At 40.7% G+C, this 26,116-nt stretch overlaps 1 protein-coding gene across 3 annotated transcripts in view; it reads right to left on the minus strand.

The window, feature by feature from the left end:
* Positions 1-26,116, minus strand: part of MYO1C (myosin IC) — a 1,794,562-nt gene that overhangs the window by 88,164 nt on the left and 1,680,282 nt on the right. For all 3 annotated transcript variants that reach the window (XM_044054342.1, XM_044054344.1, XM_044054343.1), the window contains exons 26-29: positions 14,145-14,238; positions 13,980-14,035; positions 13,273-13,408; positions 12,074-12,144 (exon numbers count right to left, since the gene is read on the minus strand). In XM_044054342.1, the coding sequence (XP_043910277.1) occupies positions 12,074-12,144; positions 13,273-13,408; positions 13,980-14,035; positions 14,145-14,238 (357 nt within the window). The remainder of the gene's footprint in view (positions 1-12,073; positions 12,145-13,272; positions 13,409-13,979; positions 14,036-14,144; positions 14,239-26,116) is intronic.

A 26,116-nucleotide genomic window follows, 5' to 3' on the forward strand; every position in this document is an offset into this window, starting at 1 on the left:
CAATAATTCCATTATTTTCTGATACTTTTTAGGAAAACCATAATGACTTCCTTTTCTCCTTCAGAACCTGATTCTGTACTTGCCATGAAATGTTTCAGTCCCACATTTCTGCCACACTCCCAATAATACTATTTTCAAGTAGGCCACTATTTTCGCCAGACTGTGGAGTAGTGTCAATATACTGCCCATTATTGAACTCTAAACGTTAGTGTGCTTCTTTATAAGCATTTTAAGTTTTTTAAGACAGAGGAAGAAGGAAGTGTGGGGGGATTCAACTATGCAGTACCTAAGATGCTTAACTTTTAGCAGATGTGGGTAACTCCTGAGTTCCTGTGTGATCAAAGTACACATGACATGGCAGTCTTACACTTTAAGACACTTGGGCATACATTACTACTGCTTTTTTCAGTGTACTACTGTGTTGTCCTTCACTGTCTGCTCAAATATCACAGTAGCCCTGCTTTCTTACATCTTCAACTTTTTTTGCTTAGTTAACATATTCACCTTCAAATGACATATAGGTGCTTTGTTTTTAATCTTAGAAGTGTCGTTGACAAGTACTCCTACATTTTTAGACCCTTTCCTAATATCTGATTAAGGCTAATAGTGTCAGCTAAGATATAGAATTAGTAATTTTTTTTTTAATAACAGACGTCTGTCTGAACACAGTAAAAGCACTTATGAAACATTATTTAAGATTCAAATAGTCCTGTTACTTGTGTAATCTTGTCTGAGTTTTTTGTTTTGGAACATCTGATTATGAAACCAGCTGATCCCTCAGTACACAATGAGTGGTGATCAGTCACATATGCAAGCAGTATATTTGTTTATTTATACTTTTTTTTTGCTAATCTGTAACTTTGCAAAATGCTGCCAACCTATCAGATCACTGTACTATAGTACATTATTTTGCTGTGCAGCCAGATTCATTCTGGAACCTCAATTTAACTCACAGTGTTTTATAGCATAAAAATATATCTGGAAATGTCCTTTTAATTTGTAGCAGTCCCAATTTCAGAAAGTGTAACGGGTCAAAATAATATTTTTATTTCTTCTGAATAACTGTAAGCTAAATCATTTTTCTAGGCTGCTTTGACTAGAAGACAAAATGGTATAGCACAACAGGACAGTCTGAACAGCTTTGTCTTCAGCTGCCACGTCTATTTACCCCTTCCTGTAAGAGAAATAGTACACTTACTAATAATATGGAAACAAATTATTTTGCATTTTGTGTATTCCATGATGAACGCTGCACCCGAACATCTTGCCAGAACCAGAAGGAAGGGGAAACAATGACCAATCTTCTAAAAGAGTATATTTTATAGACGAAAATGAATTGCCTACATATCCACACTGTACACTAAAAGTACATTTTTCTTTCAGGTTTCGCACTGAATCAGACAATGCTGTAAGAAAAAAAAACAGTAAAAAGAAATGAAATTTATGTAACAAAATATAAATACAATTACTGAAATCTACTCTACTTCCTGTCACTATACTGAGCATTTTTAATCTGTGTTACAGGATACATGCTTTGCGATTACTTTTTTTCTGTTTCTGCACTAGTTCCAGACCACAATGACTGTTGGTCACAGTTTCAAAGTGTTTATCTACCAAAATTCTGAATTATGTCTCTGTTAACTTAGAATTTTGAATGATCCACTACAACTACTCTCAGTACTGACAGATTTTGTTGACAAGTTGCAATTTTACCATACCTGACTTCAAATGAAAAATCCCAATGATATGGGGTGGGGGTGCAAATATTTCTTTAATTAAATATACCAATTCAAAGCTCATAATATTTTTAGGAAGAATACTTCATTCAGGAAAAGACACAACTGCACGTCAGTCCAAACAGGGCCACCTGCTATGAGTAAACATGCATTCAGTTTAGTACCATTTTAAGTAGATTTGTTTCATGACCATCTGCCTCAAGAAAATACCTTTATGATATTACAGGCTCTGGAATCCCTTACCACTGTCTACTTTCTCTTTTCTATCCTCTTCTGGATGGTTAATGACATGTGCTTATCAGTTTATTTAGGCTTGTTTGGTGTCTAGCATCTTCACAAACCACTACTCAAATGTTTACTGGTTATCACTGCAAAAAGGGGTCTGATAAGACTATCAATAGCTGTGCATGTAGCTGATAAAAGATAAATTGTCTGAAGGTGATGTCACACTAACCTGCTGACAAGTAAATGACTGGCTAAACATACATAAAAATTAGATCAACAATGACAAAAAAAAGAAATTATGTACTCACCATAATGCTCCATCTGAACTGTTGCTCTTCATTTGTCTTCAGCCTGTGGGTATAGGCACAGACATTGGCGTCAAGCTGAACATATCCAAGCTACGATGCCAAAACAGAGCTCCTCCACTATCCATAATGCCCCTCTCTCCCTCACTACCTCAGATCGAGCTTCCCTAAAAGCCAAGCACCTGCTCAAGATAACACAAAGACATCACTACAACCACACATCCCACCCAAAAAGGGATGAGAGAGAGAAAGGGTGGGAGGCTCCCTCTGCCAAATCAATTCACTAAGGAAGGGGGAAGGAGGGAGGGAAGATTGAAGACAAATGAAAAGCAACAACTCAGATGGAATGCTATGGTGAGTACATAACTTCTTTATCTGAAATGGTTGTCTTCATTTGGTCTTCAACCTGTGGGACAGAGTCCCCAGCTGCTTGTACCCCGGGAGGCCCTAAGGAAGCATATTTCAGAACACGGCAGAACCAAAAGATGCTCTGCTCCAGGATAAAACATCCAATTTGTAGTGAGATATGAAGGCGTGAGACCTCTTCCATGTAGCCACAGTGCATATCTCATCCACTGCTACTCTAGATGAAAATGCTGATGAGGTAGACACCGCTCTGGTAGAATGTGTTTTTACTGAGGAAGAAAGAGAAACACCATACTTGTCATAAGTAAATGTGATACATTTAGCAATCCAATTAGCAATAGTTACTTTGGAGACAGGAGATCCCAATCTGGCTTTAGAATATGAGACAAACAATTGATTAGACTTTCTGAAAGTTTTGGTTCTATCTAGGTAGAAATGGAGCCGCCTATAAACATCAAGCATATGCAACTGATATTCCCCTTTGTTCTGAAACTTCGGAAAGAAAATGGGAAGGTGAATGACTTGATTAATGTTTGCTTCAGAAATTACCTTGGGCATGAATGAGGTGTTTGGTCTACGAAAGACACGGTCCTTATGGAAAACAAAGTATGGTGACTGAATGCAAAGAGCTTGTAACTCCGAAACTCACTTAGATGAGGTCAGAACCACTAGTAAAGCAGTCTTCCAAGACAGATATTGTAGATCCACCCTAGCCAATGGTTCAAAAGGTGAGGACATCAGCACTTGTAGTGCAAAGTTTAGGCCCCAAGGGGGAGTAGGATCCTTAACTGCTGGCCGTAAAAGGAATGTACCTTTCAAAAAGGCTTTGCATAACCTAGAAGCAGCTAAAGATGAATCCTCAAGTCCTACATGGTAATGGGAAATGGCAGCAAGTTGGACTTTAACTGTAAAGGAACTGGCTCCTTCGTTGACGATACAGGCCAAAAACTCTAAGACTGAAGGTATTGAGGCAGTAAAAGGATGTATACTATGTTGTGACGCCCAGGTGGAATACCTCTTCCATTTGCTGGCATAAATCTTTTTGGTAGATGACTTGTGAGCAGAAAGCAAAATATGCTTCCTGGGATGGAAAGTCTGGGAACTCTAGCCATCATTGGAACTGCAGAAACCAAGCTGTGAGCTTCAGACTCTTCACATCCAGATAATACTTGCCCTCCGGATTGAATATCAGATCTAGACAAGGATCCAGAATCCAGGGAGGGCTGACACTGTGAGACCAAAGAAGAGGAAACCAAACCTGACAAGGCAACAAAGGGGCAATTAGAATGACTCGGTACCTCAACCTTTTTGCCTTCTGAAGAAATATATACAGCAGACCCGGGGGGGGCAAGCATGAACTAAAGCGTCTCTGGGAAGTTCTCCATTGGGGGGGGATCAGGGCTAAGAACTTGCTGCACACTTGGCTTTGGAAGGAGAGTCAAAGAGATCACTGCAAAGTTGACCCCATTTCTGGAAGATCATGTTCAAAACAGACCGTTTCCATGACCACTCACGAGGAGACAGTATGGTCCTGTTGAGTTTGTCTCCCAAGATGTTGGAACTCCCCGGAATGTGCATTGCGACAAGAAAGCTGTCGGAGGAAATAGGCCATTCCCACAATCACATCACCTCTCGACACAGGGGATATAATCAGGTTCCTCCCTGCTTGTTGACATACTAGACTACTGACATGTTGTCCATCTGTATCATAATCGTTCCTCAGGGGAGAAATGAATCAAGTGCCTGCAACACCAGAAGCATTACCCTCATCTCCAGAATGTTGACCACATCCATTGAACAGTCCATCCCAGACAATGTCCCCACACCTGAGCCAGGAGATATCTGTGGTGACTGTAGCTACAGGAGCGGGAACCAAGAAAGGATGACCTCTTGTCAAGTTCTGGGAATTTAACCACCCCAGAAGGGACAATTTGCAGGTTTTAGACAAGCAAATGGGATGAGAAAGAGGTTTGTCCAGAAAAGACCACTGTACGGCTATGATCCACTAAAGGATATGCATGCTCAGTCTTGCCAGGGGTAGATTAAAGTTGGTTACTGCCATAGAGCCTAGGGCTTGAAGAATCTGAGACGGTGAGGGAACAGAAGCTTCAAGAATAACACAAACCTGGAGCTGAATGGAGTAAATCCTGTCATTGATGAGGAAGACCTTGCACAGAGAAGTGTCTAACTGTGCTCCTATAAAGTCCAGAGAATGGAAAGGTTCCAACTTGGACTTTGGAAAGTTTATGGTGATGCCCAAGGTCGAGGCTAACTGGAGAAACTGGTCTCTGGTTAGGAGAAGCTGATGCCTGGTGGGTGTAACTAGAAGCCAGCCATCCACGTTGGGAAAAACCTGTATTTTCTGCAGCTTGAGATGCACTGCAAGTACTGCTACCACTTTGGTGAACACTGTGGGGGCTGTGGTGAGACCAAAGGGGAGTACCCTGAACTGGAAATGCCTGGTTTCTGACTGGAAGCGTACGAACCTCCTGTGGCATTTGTCTATCTTTATGTGGTAATACACATCTTGGGAGGTCCACTTAGCACATCCAGAAATCCTTCTGCAAATAGGGAAGGATAGATTGAATGGTAACCATTTGGAACTTCATCTTGGCAACAAACTTGTTTACATGGGTCAAGATCAAGACGGGTCTGTGTCCCCCTGTCTTTTTGGACACCAAAAAGAACCTTGAGTAGACACCCGATCCAGATAGCTCTGGGGGGATGGGCTGGATGACTCGCTTTATAAGCAGCTTGGAGATTTCTTGATTGGCTGTCTCCCTGTGAGTGGGTGGAATATCCGGGAGAATTTTCAGGGGTCTTGGGGGACGAATGAATGGGATCGAATAACACCTGGATATTATCCTCAGTACCCATCGATCTGTAGTGATGGCTTCCCAGACTGATGAGTATAAGGAAAAGTGACCCCTGCCTGCCTCCAGGGTGGAACAGTCAGGCAACACTTCACGGTTGCTGGAAGAGTCTGTCCGGATGAGAGTCCAGAGAATCTTGGTCCTTCAGAGCCTTTCTGCCTCTAGGGTGGCATTTGAAAATATCATTCCCTATCTGCCTCTGGGGGAAGAGTCTGCCAGTGTGTCCTAATGGAAAGCCCTGGATTTCCAGAAGCACAGCTTCTTATTACCTCTCTGATTCCTGGGGTAAGACTGCTGAGGAGTAGAGAAGCAGATCCCGATGGCAGACAGGGTCTTGCCATCCTTCTCACACTGGGTCAGAGTCTCCTTCAAGGATGGACCAAACAAGGTCAACCCGTAAAAGGGGGCATACATGAAGGATGCCTTAAAGGGCTCAGAGAAGTTACACAGCCTCATCCAGGTGTGACCGTAATGGTGATGCCTGAACCTGCTGCTCTAGATGCGCCTTCTGTATCATAAGAAACGAACCTCATAGAGGTGTTAGAGATAGCCTTAAGAGTAGCCAGTTTGCAGAAGAAAACCTTCTTCTCCTCAGCAGACATGGGCTCTGGTGTAGACATAGAAACCTCCTTGATGAGTGATCTCTGCAGCCTGGTAACGTGACATATAATTTAACACCCTCAAAGAGAAGGTCGCTGAAGTGTAAACACTTCCCCAACCTATCACTCTCGACTCCCTGTCACATAGATGGAGAGGTGCTCTCTTGGGCAAGCTCCTTTTTGGTGGCAGCTGCAGCCACCAAGGTATCAACAGGGACACTTTTCTGCCAAAACATTCTATCCGGTGGGGCACTTAACACTATCAGGGCACTTGGGTACTAGTTCTACTGTGTCCAGTTCCTTCCACACCCAGTGGGCAATAAGATCAACCAGGAGGTAGATGGGCCTCCTCCAAATGCCTCCAGGAACACCAACTTGTCTGGATTTGGGAGGACCACCCACCTTTCTGTCGCAGAATTTCCATGATGTCTCCAAATGGGACATCGTCAGAGGGAAATCTTGGAGAGCCCTCCCTTTTCATCTCATTTGCTGTCTTCAGTGACAGTCTCTGGAGTTAAGGTGCCTCCTCTTGCACACATGCTTCTGGTGGACTTCCACGGGGGAGGAGGGATTCTGGGGAAAACCAGAAGCTTGGGGCTCCACAGGGAGGGTACTCTGGAGAGTCAGGGAAGGCTGTCCCTGAAGTGGAGGACTAGAGATACTGAGCTTAGACTCCGGCTGAGGAAAGAAAGGATCCAGAGGGGGTGGCATCGAGGATCTTGACATAGAGGTCAATAAAACCCTCTCTACCACGTCAAACGCCAACAGAGAGCGGGAAATTGGTGCCGAAAGCATCAGCGTGGAGGTGCTCAATGCCGCCAGAACAGAGACCCCTGACCCCATCTGTGCCGATGGGGAAGTCAGAGCCAAACTGCTCAGCACCGAGATCCCGAGGGGAAGGGACAGCACAGAAAACTTGGATGCAGACGCCAACCCCTTGGACCCATAGCTGAGAGGACTATGGCTGTGAGAGCTCTCCCGCACAAAAGTGAAAGGCACCGAGGAACTCAAGGCCATGGTCAGCAAAGAAACCAAAAATGTCAATGCCTGCACCTCGATACCAGAAGCTCTGACATCCACAGGCCCTGAAGACATGTGGCTCGGGAAAGAAGGATGTCCAGAAAAGACCTGAGGGGAACTCACTGCTCCCGAAGGAGAGGGGGTGGGAAGGACCCCCAGCTGGATATGGGCCTACAGAAACTGTCTCAGACATTCCACTTCTCTCTCTGCCAAACTCCGGGATGATCTAGCAGAGGAAGCCATTGATTCAGGCCTGGAATGATGCCTGGGAGAGGCCAATAGGATCTCAGGAGGTTCAGAAAAAAATCTCAGTGGAGGTGAAGACAGCCTGGTCCTGGCTTTGGGGAAAGGTTCCCCAACAGACGGGGAAGAATCCATCAGTTTCCACTTCTCCACAGGTCTAGCCCTGCTTCTCAACTTTTCTCTCTCCCTCTCTTTTTCTCTCACCTCCTTCTTACCCCCTTCCCTCCTTTTCACATTGGGCGACTTAAGTTGAGTCTCAGCACCCACAAAAGCTGAACTAGGTAACAAGCCCTTTAAAATAAGTTTATTCCTTGTGTCCGTGACAGTATGGGCACTGAAGCCTGCACAAATGGAGCATTCAGAGTCCAGGTGACTGGGGCTTAAACATACAATACACTGGATGTGAGTATCTGAAGGGGGAAGCTTGTCTCCACACCCAGTACACTTTTTAAATCCTGCAGCCTTCTCTTTATCATATTTTTCAGCCACATCCAAGAATAATAAAGAGCAAGTTAGAAAGGGGAATCTATCAGCTCAAAAAGATTTTTTTTTTTTTTTTTTGCTACGCAAAGAACATGAGGGTAGGGTAAAGAAGGAAATCTATAGAAAACAGAAAGAAAACAGTACATGTAACAAGGCTAAACTGGCTAGAAAAACACTCAAAAACCGAGGAGCTCAGTCGACCGCTGTTGCTCTAATAGCGGTAAATGAGATCTGAGGTAGTGAGAGAGGGGGGCATTATGGGTAGGGAGGAGCTCAATTTTGGCACCGTAGCTTGGATATGACTGGCTTGGCACCGATGTCGGTGCCTATACCCACAGGTTGAAGACCAAATGAAGACAACAGTTTCAGATCTAACATTTTTATTCTCGAGTATAAGGCAGTTCTGAAGCTTGACAGTTTAGCAAGGTAATAGTCAACACCCTCACAGTCCTCCTTATAGACAACATTATTCAGCTGAAAGCCATTCAGTGAGTCATACAAACAGAAATTGCTGGTATTTCACACACACGGCAATACATCAGTAAGGGGTGTAGAATCTTTGAGACAGCATCTGGCAGTTAGCACAAAGGAGTAAGGATATGGCTGTTAACAAGCAGTTTCCTGTAACCCATGGTTTGATTCCTTTAGCCTCCAACTACCAGAAAGTACTCTGCAGGATTTGGGAAATTGAGATAGGTTCTTCAGCAGTTTCCTGAATCACATGCCTAGTAACTACCTAAGAAATTATCAAAGACCACCAATAACATCCTGCCTAAGAGTCCAAGAATTTAGAGACCAGTACTTGGAGATTTGTAATAGTTATAAAAACAAAGCACATTAGTGTGGGCTGTGGTAAAAGCTGTCAAATCACCGTCATGATGGAAAAAGGAACAGAGAAGTGGAACGTGCAGTTGATGGTAGATTTGGCATGATATGTGGCAAGGTGCTAACACAATGCAGCGAAAAGTGGTGAAAGTATGGCACAGTGCCAGTGTAACTCATGGCTACAAAGACTATTACAGTAGGTCATCCGATATTGTGAAAAAAATGAATAGTGCTTGGAAGGCTTAAAGAACAGGCAGTAGAAGTTGATGTCAAAGCAAACAATGGACAGTGAGCAGTCTGCATCCGAGAATTAAACCCAGATGGTAACAGTTTTTCTTTAAAGCTCTGCATTAGTATTAATGGCTTGCACACCTTAAGAAGCTGACAACTGGATGTTGGTAGCTCCAAAGCAAAACTAGTGATTTGTGACATAATTTAAAGTCAAAGCTGAGCTTCAGCCAAAACTCACTTCAAAATCATAACACAGTACGAAGTAAGAGAGTTTTTCCCAGAAGAAGCAAATAACCTGAAGCTGTCATCACGGTTATAAAGACAGATATTTGGCACTAGAAAAACAGTAATGATTTCTAGTAGTTATAAACAGTAATGCTTCTGTGCAGTCTTTGTGGAAAAAAAAAAAAAAAAAAAAGACCTTGGAGGAAGCAGGGCCATCCAACCACAAAGGGGAAGGTGAGAGCAAAGTGATATTCCCAACTATAACCTCATAATTATTACAGAACTACATTATCCTGGCCCCTGGTGAGATTCAAATGTGTGTTTTGTAGTAGAGGATATAGAAACGATCACTGCAAAGAAATGTACTAAACTAATCCCCCTCAGTCCATAAGAATGCAGAGTTTCAAATAAATGCAAAATACAGCTAATGTTTAAAAAAAGTGCCAAAACAGAAACATATTGATAGATCAAACTCTGGCAAGGAAGAGCATGAATGGCTTTCTTGTGCTGAATTCACTTATGTAAAGCTTTTCTCTCATTTCATTGCCAATATTATTATGATACGGATTAAGGAGGCAACAGGAATAGACTAGTTTTGCTGAATTATTAAGCAACTCTGTGCTTCACTGTTGGTCGATTTTATCAATAGCTGCATGACTGTACTTCATGTGAAAGGGGAACAGACATATATAATCATATTTATGCAGAAAAGGCACTGTCAGGAATAACTTACGGCACTACGTGAGAATGTATCATAGTATACAGAATATTCTAAAAGGCCAGCTACAACTGGTGGCAAGAAAACCTTTTAAAGTTAAGATCTGACTAAACCAGGAAGGATGAAACAGCATTGTCATAAAAGAAACTACCCTGATCACGGTCTATGATGATATAACAAGGCAAGTTTCTGTGAGTAAGGTCATATATTTTTTTTACTTGTCGCAAATATGTTGATTTTTCAAGACAAGAAAATAAGTACAATAGCAGCTCAACAGTATTCATTTCTCATCCACTTTTCTATCTGTGGGTAGACAGAGTCCACCACTGAATACAACTGGACATTTATTAGGCTGGAAACATATCTAATTTTACATACAGAAAGGGGCTTACAGTTTAAAGAATGCTTGCATTTTTTTTTTGGGGGGGGGGTTAGTTGTAGTACTTTTAAACAGATCTCCTGGTGAGGCCTTCATTTATTCAGATATCTGGAAGAAATATTTTAGAAATGTTTAAATTACTGCAAAACAATGGGGTTATTAATGTTGCTTTGTATTCTTGTGAAGCAAATCGTGTAGGCAAAACTGAAAAAAAAAAACATGGCATACATGCTTTAAACATCTAAAATCATTTAAGAAAAATATTCCATTGCACTGTACTGCAACTGAAACGGATCTTAGCTATACGTTAATCTTACCAAATGCTGATAAAGAAGTCTTATATTTAAGTTAATACAGACAGGTTTTTACTTTATGAAACAAATGGCTGTATGAATTTAACAATGGTGAAGATTTGAGCAAATTGTTAAAGTTTAATTTATTCAAGGGTGCAAAGTTAATATAAAGATCTGACAGTCAGACATTGGGATGGAAAATGTCAGCAAGGTCTCATTTCATCAAAAATCTGATGAAACTCTGTAACAGGGGAATCTTCATTCCTTCCCTACTTAAAATCAGCTCGGAGTTTATTATTAAAGCTGAAAAGGTGCCAGGCATAGGGAGCTTTCCCTAAAGAAAACACTTATTTTACCCTCTCTTCAGGTTTCACCAAAATGTAGGTTTTGATCAAAGTATGCATTCAATGAAAACTCTTCCTGAAGAAATGGACCAAACTACAGACAGATGACAGTGAATACTTGAAGGGTGGTCCTGTTTTTCGATGGTTCTGCATTTCAAGTGGCTGATACACTTGCACTTATTTGACAGTAGCCAAATACAATTCTCCCAAATCACAGCACTCTAACCAGTTCGAAGTACACAAAGTACCACACTTCAGACAAGAAACCATTCTTGCTTTTCTTACAAGCATGCTGTTAAGCAACACAGTATGTTCTTTTTTTCTCTCTCTCTGTTATTAACATTAACACCAGAAGTGTTCAGGAATTCCGTGTGACACAATGAAAAAGAAAAGTTGTTCCCCATGAAGGGTGTGGAGTACATCCAGTCTCTCTCCCTCTCTTTCGTGTTTACACACCATGTGGTACATCAGACAATGAACACTTGTCAGTGCTCATGTTTGTAGCAGTTATGTATTTTATGGGTACAGGTTACTAACCCAAGGCCCAACCCTCCTCGGAGGGTGCACACAGACAGACAGACAGACACACAAACACACACACACACACACACACACACACACACACACACACACACACACACACACAGACAAACACACACACACATACACACGGCCAATTTAGGGTGTCCAATCCACCTACTGTATTGTCTTTGGAATGTGTGAGGAAACCCATGTGAATGCAGGGAGGACATGCAGACTCCTAACAGAAGGCACCCCACCTGAGAATTGAGCCAGAGAACCTCTTGTTCTGAGGTGACAACGGTAATCACTACACTACTGTGCCACCCAGTATCATCCAGTAAAGAGATATAAATCAGGATTCACTAATGCCAATTCACAATATCTAAATAACATCACGAAAAAAGTTAACCACCATGGGTTGACTTAAATACTTCATGATTAATGATTATAAAGTAGAGACAGCTAATTGCAATTCATGATAAATGGCAAAATGATGAATGGCATTTACATTATAATCTTTTTTTTTTTTTACATTTTCCCAGCAAATGTTACAAATGTTACTTGTGAAATTGCATAAGCAAGTCACACTGATACAAGTTTATAAGGCTTTGGTATAACAAAATCTAAGTGACAAATGTATGAAAGTCTGCATCTCTGTTTACAGAAATATGTCTGAATATTCATACCTTTTGCTTGTTGTCCTCACAGTTTACATGGATAACAAATATGCCATCGCTTAGAGAGCTTACAGATACTCCTGTAGGAGGAAGCATAACAGATGTAAAACAGAAAATTATTATGACCTACTGAATCTATCACCTCTCTCAAACATAATATTTTTAGTCCCTTATTATTTTCCCTTCAATATGTGTACCTTCTATCCTGGCATATATCATCTCATTCTTTCATCCTTCCTTACTACTTACTTTTATTATGCACAATATTCTATCTGCAACATCTCTGTATATACTGCATACATATTGTTTGCTCTACTCAGTAAATTATTGCAGTACTGTATATATTGTTAACTATGTCAAATAGCACCTCTTCTTTATGATGTACTACATTGCAACTCCTATTGCTTTATCATTATACTGTTGATATATCATTATTATTTAGTTTGCTACATTTCCACCCCCAGCAGAGACTGAAATTTGTTATAACTGATTGATCAGTATTCTTTCCCGGTAAACAAATTCACAAAATAAATAAGATAAAATAAGTCACATGGCCACAGTCAGCATAACTGCTGTAAGTCATGAAATTTTAACTTTACAGGACTGATCAGTAAACAATAAGTGAAAACTCCAGCCAAGCTAGAACTTCCACTGAGTGACCTCTCAAACCTCCTGTATCAGAGGCACATGGGATATACAGAAATGACCTTTATGAACACCAGGAATTTCAGCTATATAGTGATTCTGAATGCCCATGACTTATTTCTTTTTAAGTCATTTCAATGGACAATTACAGGCCAATAAAGCCAAACCCCACAAGCTGTGGATATGGATATTTCAGCCTTATGACCTCACCAGCACAAAACAAGCAGAGCGTTTGACTAAGCATAAGAAACACGGGGCTGTTATACCCAGCTGTTATCCATTATCATTAGGGTGACTGCAAAATATCCCAACTAACAATCTAAAACAAAGAGTGGGAAGGTCACACAAAAAAAAAAATCAGTAAAAACTAAATGAAAACTCCAGCCAAGCTAGAACTTCCACCAAGTGACCTCTCAAACCTACTGTATCAGAAGCACATGGGATGTATGCAAATGACTTTACAGGACTATGAACAGAGGCATACAACAGTATAAATCTGTACTTACTACTCGATTTACAAAACTGGAATCGGCTTATTTGAAATGGATTACAGGTTTAATTACCTTTTAGATTTGAATACTCTATTCGCTGCTTTATCTTTCCCTCTTCTACAATGAAGGCAATATTCTGAGTAAGAAGCAATTGACGATTTCTTGCCTTGTAACCATTCCGGTCATACTTTGTAACAGGAACTGCATACTATAACACAAACAGTACATCACTCAATCAACTTCAGAAAAGATGAAATTCAAAACACAAAGTAACATAGCCTTAAAGAAAATAATGGTAAACTGGCATGTTTGTTATTCTCTTATTCCATGGAACAGTATACTGCTGTGCTGAACAATTAAATCACAGCAGACACAAAGAGCCTTTCAGTGATGGTCTACAGTTGCAACAATTCCCATATCCCTAATCAAGACTTAAGAGTATGGTATAGAGCAATGCACTGGATTTACAAGGATATCATCTCCCAAACTACATACATGGGTAGGGAGGTGAAGATAACCTGTGGTTTGGCTGGATTTAAAAAAATCTGCACCTCAGTGACCCAATCATAATGCTACAGATGGTGTTTAAGAGCCAAGTCTCAAATGCCAAAAGGCAAAAACAGAAATAAGTGCAGAAAACAGGAAGTTTAAAGTTAGACTTTCCTTGTTCTTTTTTTATATCAACTCCATTAGCAAGTATAGAAATCTATGTTCAGTCTTTTTTATAAGTACTGCAAATAAATGGAAACAATTCTTACACAAAAAAGGCTTACTAATACCTTTATTTTTTCATTTCCCAAGACCTGTAGCACTTTGGCACTGATATCTTCATTATCTGAAAAATAAAAAAAAAACATTTTAGATCCAATTTTTGTTTACATTTATTTAAATGACGCATGCAACAATTAAACAGATTAGGAAAATATGGGAATTCAGGTACTTACTAAGTCGCGAGCTGGCAAACAGTTTTGGCACACTCTGGGGGTAGTTGTCTTTTTTGTCCTTAAAGATTTCACTAGCTACTACTTTCTGTTCCAGCTGTGAAGAATGGTTAAAATACATAGTTGAGCAATGACACAGAGTGTCTTCTAAACTGCACAAGCAAAGAATAAATAAATTACATTACATTAAATTAAAATAAAACCGTGTAACTTTGCTGAAGGATGTCCATCAAAATTTTCTACTGAAAACGTCAGCATACAAAAAATGTGTTTCACTGAAACTGTTTTCTTGTTTTCCAGTTAAGAGTAAAAATTCTTAACAACAGTAATAGCTTTGGATAAATAAACCATTTAGATACAGTTCAACGTATCTGCCAAACGTACCCAAAATTTCCACACCTTAATTAAGGACATTTATAGGGAACCACGATTGCTCTTCTACTGCCTTAACTGGTCTGTTTTCATTACTTTTACTAATTAATAACACTACTGTTATCATAGGAATAAATTTACAGTGATATGATACGATATTAATATCAAAAAGGTGGCGAATTTAAGTTTAGATGGGCAGCTAGAGAAGAGAAAGCTTCCATGGCACTGTGGGATTTGACTCATATGAGCAGGTCTAATTCTTGTAGTGCCTTTGCCACTGGACTCAGGAATCCATGTTTATCAACTTGACCAATGACACTTCCTCAGAATAAACACAGTGGAGGTAACTCATACACCAGTCTGCTTAAAACCACATTTAAATTTACTGTATACATACTACACTATCAAGTATAGGAACAAAAATTAAGAAAATATGCAGGAGCCCAGAATTTGTACATTTTCCATTCAAAGCCAACTTAAAAGTATGTTCTTATGTGAAATTATTTAAATAGGTTGATGAAAAAATTCCTCTGCACTTTTCTACTTCAGATACTATAACAATTTAATTGCTCAACATATCATTTAATCTTACAGAGGTCCCCTGCATTGAGTTCAATACTTGAGTACAGTTATCTTCTAAAATCAACATAATAATGGGAATGCATTGTATGGCCCCAAAATAGCATCTGTGTACTGAATGAAAAGAAATGACCTCCCAGCCACACCCCACCCCCATCCCCATCTTCAGCCTCTTACCACATGAATCTGGAACAGTTTTTAAAAACTGATTATACTCACTTAGTAAGCAGAACCTAAGACGATAAGGTTTTATAAACATTTCCTGAAGTATAGCAAGACTGAGAATATAACAAATATTACTTAGACATTAAAATCCCTTCATATGCATCTCATAGCCACACTTTTCATGCAGGACAGAGCAAACTTAGAGATACTTGAGAGGTATCAGGAATCCCAACAGTTCTATTTTGACACCAACATGAAGCATATCCCATCCGAACAAAAACAAATTCCTTAAAACATTCCAGCATTGACCACTCACTTAAGTGCTACAAGGGCAAAGCAGTGCACCGACAATTTGGAAAAAAGTCTATTTCACTGAAGCACAACCTCTACTGACAAAAAACAATGAAGTTAAACAGCTGGCCTACCTCTTTAAACTTATACAAACTTCAGAGACAATCTGCATCTGACAGTGGACACAAATCATATACAGTGGATATAAAATGTGGACACACCCCTGTTAAAATGCCAGGTTTTTGTGATATAAAAAATGAGACTACAATAAATCATTTCAAAACGTTTCCCACCTTTAATGTCACCTATAATCTGTACAATTCAATTGAAAAACAAATCTGTTAGGGGAAAAAATATACAAAATAAAAAGTACAATAAGCTGGTTGCATAAGTGTGCACACCCTTAAACTAATACTTTGTTGAAGCACTTTTTGATTTAATTATAGCATTCAGTCATCTTGGGTAGGAGTCTATCAGCAAGGCACATCTTGACTTGGCAACATTTGCCTACTCTTCCTTGCAACAGTGCCCCAAATTTGTCAGATTGTGAGTGCATTTCTTGTGCATAGCCCTCTTCAAGTCACCCCACAGATTTTTAGGACTGGACTCTGGCTGAGCCATTCCAAAACTTTAATTTTCTTCTGGTGAAGCCATTCTTTTGTTGATCTGAATGTATGCTTGGGATCAATGTCATGTTGAAAGGTGAAATTCTTCTTCATCTTCAACTTTCTAGCAGACGCCTGAAGGTTTTGGGCCAAAAGTGACTGGTATTTGGAACTGTTCACAATTCCCTCCACCTTGACTAAAGCCCCGGTTCCAGCTGAAGAAAAGCAACCCCAAAGCATGATACTGCCACCACTATGCTTCACCATGGGGATGGTTTTCTTTTGGTGATGTGAAGTGTTGTTTTTGCCCCAAACGTGCATTTTGGAATTGTGGCTCAAAAGTTCAACCTTGGTCTCATTTTCCCACATTTTTTGGAAGACATGAAGTATTGTTCTGCAAATTTTAACTAGGCATGGATGTTTTTTTGTGTAATAAGAGTCTTCCGTCTTGCAACCCTACCCCATAGTCCAGACATATGAAGGATATGGGAGATTGTTGTCACATGTAGTACACAACCAGTACTTGCGAGAAATTCCTGCAGCTCCTTCAGTGTTGCTGTAGGTCTCTTAGCAGTCTCCCTGATGAGTTTCCATCTCGTCTTTTCATTTTGAAGGGACATCCAGTTCTTTGCAACATCCCATATTTTCTCCACTTTTTGATGACGGTCTTCACTGTGTTCCATGGTATATCTAATGCTGTGGATTTTTTTTTTGTACCCCTCTCCTGACTTATACCTTTCAACAATTACATCCCTTTGATGCTTTGTAAGCTCTCTGTGAACCATGGCTTTGCTGTAGCAGGCAACTGATACTAAATATCAGGAAAATCCTACTAGGACAGCTGAACTTTATTTGGGGTTAATCAGAGTCTCTTTAATTGATGGCAGGTGTGTACCCAAGAAGACTGAATGCTGTAATTAAATCTAAAGGTGTTTCAACAAAGTATTAGTTTAAGGGTGTGCACACACTTATGCAACCAGCTTCTTGTACGTTTTTTATTTTTTATATTTTCCCCCCTAATAGATCTGTTTGTTTTTCAACTGAACTGTACAGGTTAAAGTTCACATTAAAGGTGGGAATATTTTTGAAATTATTTATTGTGTTCTCATTTTTATATCACAAAAACCTGCCATTTTAAAAGTGGTGTGTACACTTTTTATATCCACTGTATCTTGTCCTCTATTTCATGTCTCTTACTGGGATGTGAATGGACAGATTAAAGCATACATCAATAAACTTCTAGGAAGAAATGAGGAGCTATTCTGAAGCAAATTTGGATCTGTGTAGTGAGCAGAGGTAAAAGTCACCAGAAAAAATGGCCTTTGAAGATACAGTACAAACTTCAACCCTGTTGAATCAGTGAGATCTGAAGGCAAAGGAAGCATTTCATTTATGAAGCTCACAGCTCATGAAAGAGCCTATTTAGGATCTATGTTAAATACTGAACTCTCAGAAATGTCGCTTTTCAAAAATTTGCCTTGCTATACAAAACGTTTAAAATTACAGAACTGCCAACATACCAAGACACAATATCAAAACAGATGTAAAGGCTCAAGTCCCTCAACGTGAGCAAACACATCAATGACACAATTAAAATACAACACAGTCTGATCAAGGATACAAACTGCAACATTAGACTTCTTCCCAAATGTAATGAAACCCAAAATCAAGAAAAATCCATCCATGACTTGAAAACAACACTGTGAAAACAGATATCCGGCACAAAACATTGTATGTAGTGCACACTATAACCCATGATACATCAGGATATACAAGTCTAGTTATATTTTCAACAGAACAGCAATGGCTTTTAGGAAATCCTGCACAGTGTTCACTTTTCCTCTCAAGTGCAGTGGTAAACTGCTGAGACCATTCCTGTAACTTCCTTTTTTGGGAAATAGTGGACAGCCAAGCACTAAGGTGTAACCATAGTTCCTCAGCTCCATTTTCTTCCCTAATTAGGACTGATATCACTGATTTCAAATTAGAAATTCTTTTACCACGCAGGCATCAAGCTTGATGCCATGCCTCAACTGAGCCTGCAAGGCAAAACCAAATTAAGTGTTGAAATATTTCAAAACAATATAGAAAATAGTGTAGGAAATATAAAAGTTACTGTGGTTCTAAGTTTAAATGTCTGTGGTTTTACAAGCAGATACCAATCTGTACAGTAATGAAGTAACTCTTTACCTTCCTGGGGCAATTCACCATATAGCCACATACCTCTTCTCAACCTCTTAGTGCAAGAAATCTCGACAAAGCCTAAAATAATGGGGAGACAAAGGCCCAAAAACAGAGGCATACAACTTTGACATATTTCAAATATTGCTCTTATAAATTTAGAAAGCTGCTAGAATAACAAGATTTGTATTAGCATGCAATTTCTGAAAGATATGAAGTCTGAAAAGTAAATGGGTGTCATTGTTTAGTGACTTCAATCCTAAGTGACTTATCAGAAAACTACAAATTTTAAGAGGAATAGACCAAAAATATGAAGCATAAATCTAGGAATTCTGTGAAAATCAACATAGTTGAATGGTATGCCTATCCTTTATTCTTTACCTACATTCTGTTATCAGTCCCTGCTATTGGAGACTGTCTCTAAGCTGTAGTTCAAACCTCAGCTTGGACTCATCCCAGTATATTAACCTTTCCTTCCTAATTACTTGTTCCAAGTACTGTGGTCCTTTGCTAATTTTCTCCAGGAAATTTTAGCTCCCACTTGCCTGCTTTTTATACCCTTACTTGTAGTCATTCCTGTTTATATAATCTCCTTTCTCCATTCCCATGTTGGCTTAGCTCTTAGAATATCTTCTGCTGCTTTATGAATATAGCAATCTGTAACAATGATATTCTCCATAAGGACCTACACCTCAAATTCTATACTCTATTTCTTAAATTCTCCCCATTTTATCATCTCTTTGATTTACAACCATCTGCTTTGTGTTATGTATATGAACCTTATCTGTATAGCTCTAAAGTATTCATTCAAATCAGGTAATCCTAAACCACCTTGTTCTCTGGGGAGAATTAACTTGACTCACTTAACTGTTACCCTCTTAATTTGACATACTTCTTGAGGACTAACAAAAGGCAAGAATAAAATGCCACCTCATTTCTGCAACAAAAAACATCTACTCTAGCCACCTAACAAAGAGAGACCAGCTGTGGCAACAGTTCCTCTGAAACTAGGTAGTTATTCAGGGAGGTCAATCAGAGGGACAACTGATTACTTCAAGTGCAAATCTCTTCAAAATAATGTCCTGAATCCACCTGTCTTAACAGTTTCCAAAATTATAGTAAACTCAGAGAACTATCTGTGTGACCTTTGAACAGAATTTAGGACTTCTACTTGTCCTGCTGAGCCAAACTTCTTTGGGACAAAGCTAAATACCTTTTATATTGCATGTGACCTTGAACTTAACTTTTCTTTGGCATCACACTACCTTCTTTACACAGAGGACAGCAGACTAAGCAGGAAGAGTGAAATAGGTATTTTGTCACAACAGAGTGAAAGGGAGCTTTGTCTCACTTCTGGAGATCCTCAATTACCTCAAGTGGGACTCTCAAACAGGACCTCAACAGAGAAAGGAGCATACAGAATCACATAGCATAATTTTTCATGAAAAGTGAGTAGATTAAACCAAGCTCATCATCACAGATACCATATGTGGTTGTCCTGGCTGGTGTACACTCGATAATGAAAAAGCAATGGGATATGTGAAAAGTATAGTTGTGTACACTTACCATAAATGTAGATGTTCGAGTGTATTCACTGTTGCAGTCATTACATTTGGGTTATCTGTTTGCAGGTAGCCCTCAGTCGGCCTGATTAACAAAGTCTTGGGTCCTGCATCGGTTGCTGTCCCTTCTTCGATGACATCAGGTCGTCAGGGGTAAAAAACATGCAGCTGATGCCATTACATCAGTTTTTTCATGCCCCAGATGTCAGATGCCCCCCTAATGAGGGGCAATTAAATAAAAAAGTACAATGATATACCTCCAACAAAAATGAAATTACACCAAATAGGCTTTTAAGCATAGTAAAGGAAAGTAGAGGTATAGCCAAAAAAAGTTAGGGGGCTGGAGGGAGGGTAACCAGGACTGCAACAGTGAATACACTCGAACATCTACATTTAAGGTAAGTGTACACAACTGTACTATATTCTTCATGTTTCACTGTTGCAGTCATTACATTTGGGTAGATTCCCAAAGCTATGGTTGGGAGGAGGAATTTAGATAGCATTAGGACCAGCTATAAGGCCTTGCAAGACTGCAGTGGCAAAGCCAGCTCTGGATTTAGAGAAAATTGGCAAATGATAATGCTTTGTGAAAGTATGCACAGAGCTCCAGGTAGCAGCTTCTAGGATGTCCCTGGTAGGGACGCCTCTAAGAAAGGCTGTAGAGGTAGATGCAGCCCTGGTGGAGTGAGGTCTGATCCCCTGGGGGATAGGTTTTCCATGGTGCTTACACCAGAAATGAATGCAATGGCCTATCCATTTAGAAATAATTTGCTTTGAAACAGCCTTCCCTTCTACTCCTGCAGCAAATGCCACCAGCAGTTGTTCAGATTTCCTTTGAGGTTTAGTCCTGTCCAAGTAGAATCTAAGTTGTCTGTGCACGTCTACGGAATGCAGTATCCGTTCCCCTTTGTTCTGTGGATTAGGAAAGAAGGTTGGCAAATGAATAGACTGATTAAGAGCCACACTGGATACCACCTTGGGCATGAATGATGGATTGGTTCTGAGGGACACCCTGTCCGCATGAAAGATGATGAAGGGCTCCACTGCCGTAAGGGCCTGTAATTCAGATACCCTTCTAGCTGAAGTGATTGCTAAAAGGAAAGCTGTTTTCCAAGAAAGAAGTTTTAAGTCTGTAGTAGCAGCTGGCTCAAAAGGAGGTAGAGTGAGTTTATCCAAAACAAAGTTAAGGTCCCAGGCTGGGGTTGGAGCTCTCCTGGGAGGTCTCAGATTTTTAGCCCCTCTGAGGAACTGCTTGAGCAGTGGATGAAAGAAGAGGGGAGGTTCTGTGCTATAATGAGCTGAAATGGCTGAGGCGTGGATTTTAATGGAGGAAAAAGACAGGCCCTTGTGAAGCATCTCAGTTAAGTATTGTAAAATCTGAGGTAAATTAGGTGCTGCTGTACTCATCCCTTGAGATTGGTTCCAGGCACAGAATCGTTTCCATTTTTCAGCATAAGATTTTCTAGTACAAGGCCTCCTTGCCTTTAAAATGATATCCATCACAGGCTTACCGAGAGATAGTAGAGGAGAGATTATGTAATTAGCCAGACTGCAAAGTTCAGTGTTAGAAGCTGAGGGTGCAGAATCTGGTTCTCCTGATGAGACAACAGGGAAGGAGTCTGAGGCAGGTGCCATGGGGATAACTGTGACACACTGTGCAGGAGGGGGTACCAGTGTTGGCGTGGCCAGTCTGGAGCAATCAAAATCATCCTTGGTTTGTCCTGTTTGATTTTTAGTAGTACTTTGGAAAGTAGAGGCAGAGCAGGGAAGGCATAGACTGATAGGTTTTTCCAGCTGAAGGACAGAGCATCCACTTTCCAGGCTTGCTTGTGGGGAGTCCTTGCGCAAAATTTGTCCAATTGGTAGTTATGGGGAAAGGCAAACAGGTCTATATCTGGGCTCCTCCATTCGCTTGTCAACATGTCGAAAATCCTTGCTTCCAGTTTCTACTCATGTGGGTCCATGAGGTTTCTGCTTAGTCCGTCTGCCAGTGTATTTAATTTTCCTGGCAGGAATTGAGCTTGTTGGTGCAATTGGTAGCTCAAGGCTGTGTTCCACAATGCCATGTCTAGTTTGCAGAGGGAGTAAGAATGTCTACCCCCCTGCTTGTTTATGTACCACATAACAGTGATGTTGTCCGCCTTTACCAAAAGTTATCCTGGTAGAATGTGGTCCTTGAAGGCTGTCAGAGCATTCTGTACAGCTAACATTTCTTTTTGACTGAAATGCAGGTGCATTTGACTCGGGTTCCATTTGCCCTGAATTTGCCAGGTGAGCCCCCCATACATAGTCTGCTGCTTCTGTTGTTAGGGCTTGGGCGGCAGGGGGTGGTGTGAAAGGTAGTCCCTTGTTTTAGAGGCAGGGCTCTGCCCTCCAAAGGAACTCTAGACGTAGGCAAGGTATGATAGGAATCATTGCTTCTAGATCCTGAGAATGTTGACACCATAGGCTTTTTAGATACCACTGTAGTTTCCTCATATGCAGTCTTGCCATGAGCCCCAAGGCTTACAGTATTTGTCTTACAGATAGCAGGATTTTTGTAGCCACTTGTTTGAAGTAGGTTGCCAAATGAATTTGTTTCTCTGGCGTGAGGTAAGCCATCTGGGAAGTTGTATTCAAGCTTGCTCCCAGGAATATAATTTGTTGACAGGGTACCAGGTGTGATTACTTTTCATTTATGGTGTACCACAGACAGGTTAGAACCCTTTGTACAAAGGCCAGATGATTCAAAAGTATGTCCTGGCTTTCTGCCTGAATTACACAATCGTCCAGGTATGGGTATATTTGAATATTTCTTTGCCTGCAAAATGCAATAAATGGAACTAGGCACTTTGTGAATACCCTGGGTGCAGTAGATAAGCCGAAGGGCAGAGAACTGACAGTGCATGTCACCTGCTTTGAAACGTAGGTATCTTCTGCAAGATTCCTTGATTGGGATGTGCAGGTATGCTTCTTTTAAATCTAGTGTTGCCAACCAGACATCTTTGCCTAGCTTAGGAAGTAATTGGTGAAGAGGCAGCATCTTGAATTTTGGAATTTCCAAAAAGGTGTTTAGAAAAGACAGGTCCAGGATAGGACACCATGAATTGTCTTTTCTGGGTACCAGGAAAAGTCTCGAATAGAAACCTTGTCCCTTTTCCTCTTCCGGTACCAATTGAATAGCCCCCATGCTTAAAAGAGAAAGTACTTATTTTTGGGCCTCTGCCCACTGATTTGGGAGTAGATCTAGCCACCCGCTTGGTGCTGGCAACGTGTGGAAGTGAAATATGTATCCCTGGGACACTATTTAAAACCCATTTGTCCTGGGTAATGAGTTCCCAGTTCTTTGCATGAAGAGCAATCTTTTCCCCCAAAGGGGCAGTCAGTTGATAAGTGCATGGAAATTTTAAACTGAAGTCATTGAGACAGTTTACCATAGGGGGAGTCTTATTACTCCCAGATTTGGAAGTGGAAGCCCCCCACTGCTTAGTCCTGTGTGTCCCCTGGGACTGAAACCTGGGGCTTTTGCTGTGTCTGGCTTTGGCTTGAGAAGACCTGGAAGGGGCTGGAAAGGACCAATTCTTAGAGGGCCAGTGCCTACTAAATCTAGGAGGCTGAACTTGTAAGAAATCTTTAACAGTTTGCATAGATTTAGCTTTATCTTCCATCTTTTTAAGAACTTCCTCAGACTTGATGCCAAACAGGTGGTCCTGATTTAAGGGAGCATCCAACAATTTAGCTTTAACATGATCAGGCAAAGATTGCACCTTTAACCAAGCATGCTTTCTGAGCACTGACCCAGTAACAGCAGCCCTGCAAGACGCCTCTAATGAATCAAAACCACACTGCAAAGTATGTTTTTCAACTTGTTCAGCAGAATGCATTAAATCCTGTAATTCTTTATTTTCCACAGTCAGGAATCAACATAATTTTCTGTTTAAGCAATCCAATAACATATTGCTGATACTTTAACATATGAAACTGGCAGTTTAAAGCCCTAATGGCTAAGGTTGCAGAAGTGTAAAACTTCTTACCCCATCTATCCAGCGCCCCTGAGTCTCCATCAGAAGGGGCCCCCTGTGAAATAGTCTCTGGATCCGCAATAGGACTTTTAAAAAGGAACCTGTGTGACTCAGGGACCCTGTAGTATCTGTCAGGTTTTCTGGGAGTAGGAGGCAAGGAATCAGGGGCCAAACTAGATTCCGGAAAAGCATCATCAGCAATGTCTAGTACAGGAGGAATAGCTAAAGGCCTATGCTGAGATAGGAGTAAGAAATCCCCAAGCCTCTTTTTGAATCAGAAAAATCCTGGCTTTCCCAGTGGAAATGCTCCCTTAGAGTATGCAAGGTTTCCCCAAAAGAAAAATCCTCTGGAGGGGAAGCAAAGGGAATGGAGTTCTCTGCATCAGAATCCTCATAAGTAGATAAGGGCAAATCCAGATCAGAAGAATCAGAAAAACAGAATCCTGGTCAGAAGATTCATAATCAACTTTAGTCCTAGGCCTCTTAGAAAGGGGGGGGGGTTGGCTACCCCTGATTAGAGTTATTAAATCTTCAGCTATTCTTATCATTTGTTTTTTAGGCAAAGAGGCCTGAGCATGTGGCCTGGGCTTTGTTTTTAGGCATGGTTCGAGATTTAGGCCTTAGTGAAGAAGGAGGAGTCGGTTTAATATGCAAGTCCATAGGTCTGAATACACCCTCAGAAGCCGGTGCCTGCACAGCGGCTCCGGACCCATCCAAGGTAGAGACATCCACGGGTTCCATAGTTGAAGCATCTTGCGGCATACTGGACTCCAAATGGGTCTCAGTAGAGGACTGCGAATCAGAAGTAGCGGGTATCAGGGGCTGCGAAAGCACCTCACTGAGTACCGGCGAACTGGTGACTAGCTTAGGAGAAGCGTTGTCGGCAGTTTTGGACCTCGGCGGCCTGTGTCTGTCTTTATCTTTGCGTTTTTCCAGAATCTCGGTAGTCGGACTGCTAACTGATGACATTTCTGGGTAATTAAACCAAGAACCGAAATATTTAGAAGCGAAAATATACTGAAGACGGATAGTGCACTGATTAAATAAAGCACAAAACCGACAGCAAGGTACGTCGTGGTCAGGGCCTAGGCAAGGAATACCGTATGAATGAAAATCTTTATGCGGTATTTGCTTTCCACAAGTAATGCAATTATTAACTTTTACTGACATCGGTAAGGAGCAAGAAAAAGTTTCCCCAATGGGGTACTTAGCTTTAGTTGAAGACTTTGGTTCTGAAACTCGAAAATGAAAATTTCAGGAATCGGCCGACTGGCACTTGCAAACTGCTTCTGCTTCGGGCACCGCACGGCAAGAAAGACCGGTGTAATGGCATCGGCTGCATGTTTTATACCCCTGACGACCTGACGTCATGGAAGAAGGGGACAGCAACCGATGCAGGACCCAAGACTTTGTTAATCAGGCTGACTGAGGGCTACCTGCAAGCAGATAACTCAAATGCAATGACTGCAACAGTGAAATACGAAGATCATCTCCAACTTAGAAGCACATTCAATATTTTCTTGATCAAATAATGAATCAACGGTCCTACCAAGCTCCACATAAACCAAGTAAAAAGAAAAAAGCTTGGATTAGGCAACAGCAGCCAATAAAAGTGTTGAAATATTTATTGAAATAACAAAGATGTGGATCTTTGTTATTTCAAAAAATATTTCAACACTTTTTTTGGCTGCTGATTGCCTAATCCAAGCTTTTTTCTTTTTACATATTTTCTTTATCAGAATCAGTGGGAGAACAATTTTTCAGAGGTATGGTCTTGAAACAGGAAGAGAATGAGAAAATGTCTAGGATTTACAGGATCAAGGTGGCAGAGAAAAAAAAATCTTAATGAAAACCTGACCAGTTCTTGAACTCACGTTTGGAAGGAAGCATGAACACAATATACAGGCTTCTTTAGACCCATGCTGAGCTGAAGAACTTACCTATGAACTCATGCTGGAATGCCAACTCAAAGGGATGATCTACCTTATTACATGCTGGTATAAAAGGTGCATGTTCCTGGGCAATGAAAACCCTCAGTCCAAGTAACTTGAGGCCACAAGAACATCATCCTCAGGATAAGCTAAACAAGGAATGACCCAAGGTTCTTACTCAATCAACTAGATGCTAAATTTCTGATGTTATAGGCAAGGGACAGTTGGCCACATCAGGGTATATAACAGTAGTCAGAAAGCTTCCAACAAAGAATTAATGGCATAAGA

The sequence above is a fragment of the Protopterus annectens genome, chromosome 13.part0, assembly GCF_019279795.1.
Source record: "Protopterus annectens isolate FY-2018-M chromosome 13.part0, PAN1.0, whole genome shotgun sequence".
Classification (NCBI taxonomy): domain Eukaryota; kingdom Metazoa; phylum Chordata; order Ceratodontiformes; family Protopteridae; genus Protopterus; species Protopterus annectens.